Source organism: Sitodiplosis mosellana, unplaced genomic scaffold (genome assembly GCF_009176505.1).
Source record: "Sitodiplosis mosellana isolate CC-2019 unplaced genomic scaffold, AAFC_SMos_1.0 Smas_scaffold_4786, whole genome shotgun sequence".
Classification (NCBI taxonomy): Eukaryota; Metazoa; Arthropoda; class Insecta; order Diptera; family Cecidomyiidae; genus Sitodiplosis; species Sitodiplosis mosellana.
This window is the reverse complement of record NW_022600028.1, coordinates 989-9,761: the sequence shown is the minus strand read 5'-3', so window position 1 is coordinate 9,761 and position 8,773 is coordinate 989. Positions and strand designations below refer to the sequence as shown.

General features: G+C 31.6%; 1 protein-coding gene across 1 annotated transcript; it reads left to right on the top strand.

Annotated features, from left to right (window-relative positions):
- The first annotated feature begins 3,848 nt into the window (after nt 1–3,848).
- Nucleotides 3,849–5,726, top strand: LOC129572351 (uncharacterized). The gene is made up of 6 exons (XM_055452294.1): nt 3,849–4,426; nt 4,531–4,784; nt 4,854–4,949; nt 5,042–5,248; nt 5,319–5,414; nt 5,488–5,726. Exons 2-6 carry the CDS (start codon nt 4,600–4,602, stop codon nt 5,546–5,548), a joined length of 645 nt encoding a protein of 214 aa, XP_055308269.1. The 5' UTR covers nt 3,849–4,426; nt 4,531–4,599; the 3' UTR covers nt 5,549–5,726.
- Nucleotides 5,727–8,773: the final 3,047 nt, after the last annotated feature.

Sequence of the window (8,773 nt, the reverse complement as noted above, 5' to 3'; positions counted from 1 at the left end):
AATACTGTTCATCAATCTGGAATCCACACTACCAAAGCCATATTGATATCATTGAACGCATTCAAAAGAGATTCACAAGAACGATATATAGGAAATTTCATTGATGGATTGAAAAAATTCATTTCATTACCCATATGAGAATTACAACGTGAGAATTGTACGACTACAAATGATATCACTTGAAAACAGGAGATTACTTAGCGATGAGATGTATCTCTATAAACTCAAAAACGGAATTTTTTCAACGAACATTGTTCTGAATTTTGAAAATAACATAAGGTACAATCTAAGACGGGTTAATCTTTTCCGACTACCGCCAGTCCAAAGTAATGTCGAATTTTTCAGCCCCATATTGCGCATGCATAGACAACATATGGATTATTTTAACGATCTAAGTTTGCGGGAGCCATGTTTCAGTTCATTCAGAAGATATGCTATTCACGAAATAAAATATATTCAGCAATCAGTCATTCAAAACTACTAACTATCCTCATGAATCATGATCTTTTTTTCGTATTGCTATTAGGTAATTTTTTTTTTTTTTTTTAAACTGAATATGGAACATTTGCCATCCTCCTTCCATAAGTTTTGCCATAAAGTATTCCCAGTTTTGTAATTAAAGGGGATGGCGGGATGTGCTATATGTCGGTTTTTATACAATTCAAGGACGTCAGTATTGAATCATTTAATATTACACTCACAAGAAAGAAAAAAAAACAACAACAACAAAAAAATGAAAATAAAACATCTAATTATTAGAAAAAAATATTTAAAATGTAATCACTCTCTTCATTCGCAATTTTAATATAAACAAAAAATTGTAAACCATAAAGTAATTCCAATTACATTTTGTAAGTGGCCTTAAAGGCTGTTAAATGTATAAACCCCAATTGCCATTTTCAATAAAGAATAAAGAATAAGGAATAATCAAAATCCGGAAATGCCAAAAGTTTTGTATCCGAAAAACTTAGTTTAAGTTCGAAGATGAGCCATTTTCGATTTGATCCCTAAGAAAAACCTCAAAAAATTGACACTTTTGTATGGGAGGTACCTGTAAATCGACTCCGAATGGCTTCAAACTTTCTGGGATTTCATTTTTTGAGAGAAAAATAAGATTCTGAAAGTTTGAAACTAATCGGAATCGATTTACGGGTACCTCCCATACAAAATTTTTGAAATTCTGACTAAAATTACCGATTTTTGGACAATTTTGTATGGGAGGTTAATCTATTCTGATTGGCTTCAAACTTTCTGCGGTTTCATTTTTTGGAGAAAAAATAAGATTCTGAAAGATTTATGTTGATCGCATTTGCAGAAGTTGAGGGCCAAAAACCAAACTTCTGCAAATGCGATCAACATGAAACTTTCAGAATCTTAATTTTTCTCGAAAAGATGACACCTCAGAAAGTTTAAAGCCAATGAAAATCGGTTTACATGTACCTCTCATACAAAATTGTCGAAGTTTTAGTTACAGTGACCGATTTTTCACTTTATTTTTATTATTATATTTTCACTGCCTTTATTTGAGCGATCAAAATGAACTGAATTTTATTAAGTTTGTTAATTTTGAACAGTTATTCCAAAAATGCTTAATTGCTAGATATGGTTCGTTGCCTTTAATTTCGAATATTGAATTTTGTTTTTTTCTGATGAAAAATGCTGAAATGCCAATTGATTGGACTTTATATGAATTTAAACAAATGCCAATTTGATTGGACTTTGTATGAACAATATGCTGAATTTAACAATATGTTCTTGAACAAGTACTATTCCAAAAATAAATAAAACGTATTTAATTGATTTTGATGTTAGCACAAACGGCGGCGTGCAAAGGAATTCTGTCACCCGAGGCAAATTTTCAAAATTCACCCAAATTTTTAAGCAAAAGTACTCGCTATAAATTGATTCGGCTGTATTTGTTTCGATTGATTCGGTATTTTTCTCTGTGATATCCGATGTAGGCTGACGTTTTACGAACTTGTTCATTTAACCACTAAGCTCTTCTTCTCCTTCATTCTCTTTGGCTTTTCTTCTACGGTATTGACAGCCGCTTTCTTTCTGTCGCTGCATCGTGGATAATGAATTCCAATTGAAATGAATAAAATACGGAACGATTAAAAACAATAGAATCGTCCACACCGACTTCAGCGGTAAGAATAAATGTACACGCTTTGGAATAATCATACTTGTGCAATAAATAATTGACTTGATTGCATTTTTGGTGACATCACAAAAATCAAAATCGCGTGAAAAAAAGTCAGCGTAATCATTTTGGGCAGCGAAAACAGTAACTAAATACACACAGAAAGAGAGAGAGAGAGATTTTAAGTTATGTTTATTGAAGTTTTAACAATAACACCGATCATCTAGAGATTTCTGAGAAATCAATTTTATTCGACAGTCTGCAGACTGTTTATGTTTATACAACAAAACAACAGTGAATTTTCGAATTCATCATTCGTTCTGCGACTACGCTGACAAAGTGTGTTAAATATAACTGATTTCTGAATTGTTCGTGGACATCGCAAGCGAATTTTTCTCACCATTTTTTTTCGCTCGCTGCGCTAGTTAAGAGACGATATGTCTCATGAAAGTTAAAATGTTTCCAGATCGAAATAAAACAAGTGAGAACAGTTGCTTAGATTTATGTGCTTTATTAAACTCTTTACAATCTGAACTAGGTAACAATGGATTCTAGGGTTATTTATACTGTTAATTTTGATAACGTGGTTGTTATATTGAATGTCCAAATATGGTAACATATTTTAGTTGGAATACAATATTTTCATTATCGATTGTGTATATTAAATTCATTATTCAAGCCTATATATCGATATTGAAATAGCTTGCCATTGATTGAACTTGAAATTGAATTATATCGTTAATTTAATTGTATTTCTCAATTTAATTAACGAATCAACAGTATATGAAACAATTTACTTGTGCATTGTGCAATGAAATAGAGCAAAAATACAATATCGAAGATAAGCGATATTAACTCTTCCCCCTCTAAAATGAATCGTCCCTGATTCTCAATATTCTATGAATTTAAACATTTAAAGAACGATTTCGATGAGTAATGAAACACACATTCGATTTAGTGCACTATGTGCATTTATTTATTTTCAAAGGTGAATCAAGACTGAAGTACAGAATGGTGCAAGATTATTTATACTGTTCGATTTCTATAGAAGAATTTCACATTTGACATGCTGATACCGTTCTTCTAGATGTTACAATATTTTCATTATTTCAAATATTGATTGTTCGATACGTAATTTACTATGCCCCTTAGGTAAAGTTTTTATTTAAATTATGCAATTAAAATTATATTTGTTTCTAATCAAACATTGTGCGATAAATATTGAACTTCTAGTGAATCAAGTACCTACACGTACATTAACTCTCCCCCACGAAAAGAATCGTTCGTCCTCGGTTGATCATTACATTTTTTTATTATTACATTATATTGGATTTCAAATTTTCATTCCAGATATATATATATATAATTTTAATTCATTTGATATTAGGAAAAATATTTTTACAGAAACTTCAAATGTATGTGATTGATAAATTTATATCGCTGAATTCAAACGCAATGTTGATTATATATCTTTGTTCAAAATTCATTGGATTATCATAAATACTTTTCATTATCTATGGTAAAATATAAAAACATATTTTGTGATAATTTGAAAGAAAAAATTTGAACAGAGAATGAAAGCTAATTCGTCGAAATCCGGAATGATGAAAGGAAATTTAAATTGAAGTTCCCTTTCCTATTTTGTTTTACCACAGAATAAAGGATAACTGCATTGGCATTGGCATTGGCATTGGCATTGGAACTCATTCAACTTTCTATGTTTTTTCATTCAAAGATGACTTTTGTAAAAAACAAATTTGATGTAAAAATTGCATGATTGTTATTCAACTCATTAAATTTCTCCACTACTAAAGTGCAATATTACTCATATCCCTTGTTTTGGAATTTCTATATATTTACTTTGGCTATATCGCTGAACATTCTTTTGTTTTGGTTTTTTTTTTAAACCGAGTCGTTCATATTGCGATCGACACAACCGTTGGTCTTAGATTATTTTATTGAAGATGATGAAGAGTTATTTGCCAATACATTCAGAAAGATTAAGCGCCATCTTTCGTAATTTTTTCACTGCATACAAACGTATATATATATACGTATAGGCAAAATTCCCAACAAATGTTGTTGACATTTGCAAGTATCGCTTGTATTTTTGACATGTTCGCATAAACATACATAAATGTACCACAAACAATTTTCATAAAGCTGAAGTCAATAAAAATTTAGATTTCTTTAATTCGTTTTATATCTTTTTCAATCGTGTTGTGTATCGTGATAAAAAGAAAATTTTTCGTTGCTGTTTCGAATCGATTGATACTAAAAGAGGTAAGTTCCCAGACAATAGAAATCAATTTTAATTTCAATGGTTTGGCTTTTTGTTTTTTTTACTTTCAATTTTGTGTTTTCTTTCTGATATTTTCGGTGAACAGAACGTACGAGCACATCATCTTTGTTAGGAACTTAAGAGATAACTTCTGTGTGTGACAGAAAATTTGAAAATGAGTTCAACTCCTTCAACCTCAGCAAATCAATCCAGTCAATCATCAGGTAGCGAGAAAACACCGGATTCAGGAACATCTCGCACTAAACGAGCAAATTCATCTAAATCACCAACTCTACAAGCATTTCACTCTTTTGATGAACCATGGGCACAATTTCTCAATCATGTTCTGACAAGAATTGAGTAATTATACTTTTTTAATTCAATCGAACCCCACAAAATAACAAATACTGTATTCAATCTTATTTTTAGTCATATTGGACATGATAATGTGGACACGATGAAAGTATTTCTAGAAGTACTGGATAATAAATGTGAGAACATGAAAAACCAATTCAAGGATTTTATGTAAGCAGAATCATGTTGAGCAATTATAGAATAATTAGTTTATTAACGAATTTTTTATCCACCCAAACTCTGATTTCCCGCTTTATTTTTAGTTCGAGTTTAGATAAGGCCATTGAACGTTACGAAACAAAGAAGCCAACCGATTTGGCAGCAGATGCAAAAAATGTAATTTCACCAAAAGAACCGGCACGAAATCGTTCTTCGTCATTCAAAGGCAATCAAACTATTGAGGAAATGTTTGCTGCTTTAAACCAAGGCACTGCTAAAATATACGAGGCAATTGAAAAAAAAATTGATACGTGAGTGGAAAAAATGTGAATAAACATAAATTAATTATGTGTTTAATTAATTCCATTTAATTTGTTTCAGATCAACGTATGAAGATTATTCAATTTCCATGGAAAAGAAGTTAAAGAGGCTCAAAGTGATGTGTGAAGATAAGAGCCACAAATTGGAACAAATTGGGTAATTACTTTTGAAACATTCAAAACAGAGTTGCAAAACATCGTGTTCATAAAATGGTTGTAAATTTTTTCAGAAAAACGATCAAGGGCGCCATTGAAAAGAATGAAGGATTAAGCAGATCCAACGATGCCTGAATCATAGCTGTTTGCGATTCATGCATCAAATGAATACTGAATAGTAATTGAGGATAATCTTGGATGCCATATAAACCATAAAAAATATACAACATTAACAATATTTCCCCTCCAAATTGATTTTGTTGCAAAGATGTTTTTCCAATAAATAAAATTAAAAAAATGCCATTCTCCATAATATTCTGTTTGGAATAATTGCTTTTGTAAAAATCATTTTGAATTTCATCCCTCCGTTAAAGATTTTTGCTTTTTCAAATTCTTATTCTCGATTTTTTGTGGTATTTTCAAGATTTTGTTATTTTAGCCGTGCTAAAATACCGAAGTAATTCAAAATCAACCGTAACTGTATATTAATTAGCAATGCAATTATAGTGTTGCCTAACTATATTAGACGTCACAGTTTATATATTAACTGTCCACAGTTTATATATTAATTTTTTGTTAGTTTTTTTATCGTGACTCCATGATGGCATTTTTTATGACAATATAGGTGAAGATGTGCTGTTTATTTGTTTTTGTTCCAATAGCTTCACCTAATAATAGTTACAATATTTGATTACGGTCTAAAATGGTTTTGATTGAATTTAATTTCTAATGCAAATTTAATTTGGGAAAAAATATGCCCTGACAAAAACCATTTAATGCTACTATCGTCAAATATAGGAGCAAAAACGAAAGATTCGTCAAAATGTTATTTGTTTTCATTCTTGTGTGTTTCAATACAAGAATTAACAGGTTGTGATCATGAATAGTAAATGGAATTATTGGTTGCATTTCAAATTTTGATTATGTATGAATCTTATAAATCAAAATTTAACGAATGTGTATTTGAAATTGTTTGTGCATTGTGTAAATAATGGTAAATACTTGTGCATTGTATTAATAGTTTATGAATATTTGTGCTTTAAAAGATTAATTTATTTATTCAACGAGCAAGAGAATCATTATTTTGTTATCAAACGTTAAAACGAGAAAGGTGTAAAGAAAATTATTATATCCTTCTCATCTTGCATTTGGTTTTTTCTGTCTCTCGTAATTTATAATATTTTAATAAAAAAACAGAGAAAACCAGTATGTCATGCATTCCTGTCGATTCGTCATTCCAACGAAAGGTGATTCCGCTGAAGAACTTCGATGACTCTTGGTTTGTGAGCTCCGTTTCATTTGTGGGCTTGTTGGTTGAATCAATTCCAGAAGTTGTGTCTACCTTTTTATGTTTTCGTGGCCATTGAATTTTTTCAACTCTTTGTTTATATAAACAAATTTTTAAAATTATAATTGTTCTTGTTATATCAACATTTAGATATGTTTCACTTGCACAAATACATTCTTTTTCTGTTCGCATTTTCGCATATTCATCACTATTCATAAACGATTTATTCGTATTTTTATTCATTGTTTTTCGGAGATGTTTTAATCGATCCCACATAATTTTTATTCTTTTCAGCATTTCTTTGAAAGCAATGCTAAGTTCTTCGTAATTCTCCATTTTTGTTTCCGCTATTTGAATTTATTTAAAACACTATGTGTTTAGTTTTTTTATTTTATTTTCACTATGTGTAATTTATTTAAATCACTGTGTTTAGTTTTTTTTTATTTTTAAACCGTGTGGTGCTGCCACATCGTGTTTGTATTTTGTTTAATTTCCAGCAATCTCACAAACTTTTTTCTTCACTATGTGAATTTTATTACATTTGATCTATTAATGCTTTCAATTGTTTTTTGTTGACTAATACTCTTCTTGAGTCGTTTTACTCACAATTTACTTAATGTTAATTCAATAAATGATCGACTAGCAAAACAGTTTTTGTTATTTATAAGTGTTATATCACTTTTTTCAACGTTGAAGCAAGTTGCCTTCCGATTTTCCCAGCGTTGACCCGTGAAGGTTCCGTCTTAGTTAATTGCAATAAACTCTTTTTCAGCCACCCAAGTTCATCACAATTTATTATTTTTATACTGTTTCCAGTCGTTTCATTCTCACAAAATTATTAAAATTTTGATCTCTTAATCAAACATTTGCTCTATGCGTTGACTTTTTGTTTAAAAGTACCGACTTTTGGTTCAGAAAATCACTCTCAAATTTTAGCAGTATACACATGTACTTATAAAAAATTATCGACTAGTGATTTCCCTGTTGAGCCCCCAGTTAAGAGACGATATGTCTCATGAAAGTTAAAATGTTTCCAGATCGAAATAAAACAAGTGAGAACAGTTGCTTAGATTTATGTGCTTTATTAAACTCTTTACAATCTGAACTAGGTAACAATGGATTCTAGGGTTATTTATACTGTTAATTTTGATAACGTGGTTGTTATTTTGAATGTCCAAATATGGTAACATATTTTAGTTGGAATACAATATTTTCATTATCGATTGTGTATATTAAATTCATTATTCAAGCCTATATACCGATATTGAAATAGCTTGCCATTGATTGAACTTGAAATTGAATTATATCGTTAATTTAATTGTATTTCTCAATTTAATTAACGAATCAACAGTATATGAAACAATTTACTTGTGCATTGTGCAATGAAATAGAGCAAAAATACAATATCGAAGATAAGCGATATTAACTCGCTCGCTAAATTTTCGCCCCTCTTGAACTGTCGCCCTAGGCATTTGCCTCATTTGCCTCCTACTTTGCACGCCACCGATCACAAACACTGTCAAGCAAAGAATAACTGATTATTTTAGAAGAAATAGAACTTGGAGCGACTGAAAATACGAATACATTATAAATTATATTGTAAATATATAACCAAATATTTATACCAAATAAACCACCTCTGGCGAAGAAACGCTGTATGGTGCAGAATAATAAGGCTCATGGACATTTCTCCCCGGGTGAGCGGGCAAACGAGCGGGCGAGCGGGTAACCCGGTCGCGCATATACCGCACCCGTTTGCCGTCCGCCCGTTCTGAGCGGGTAAACGGTCAAGTAAACGGCAGATAATATATTTGGCACCGCTGCCGTTTGCCGCCCGCCCGTCTTGATTTGGCTCATGGTCATTACTCCCCCAGCCAGCGGGCGGCACACCGGTTCATGTACCGCACCCGTTTGCTGTCCGCCCGTCCAAATTGACGCAAGCGGTTATCTAACAGATGGTCAGCGGTTGAGCGGGCGGGCGGGTAAACGGCCATTAAACACCGTACCCGTTTGTCCAACCGTTCAGATTAGCGCAAACGGATGGTATGCGGTTGCGCAAGCGGGCAGACGAT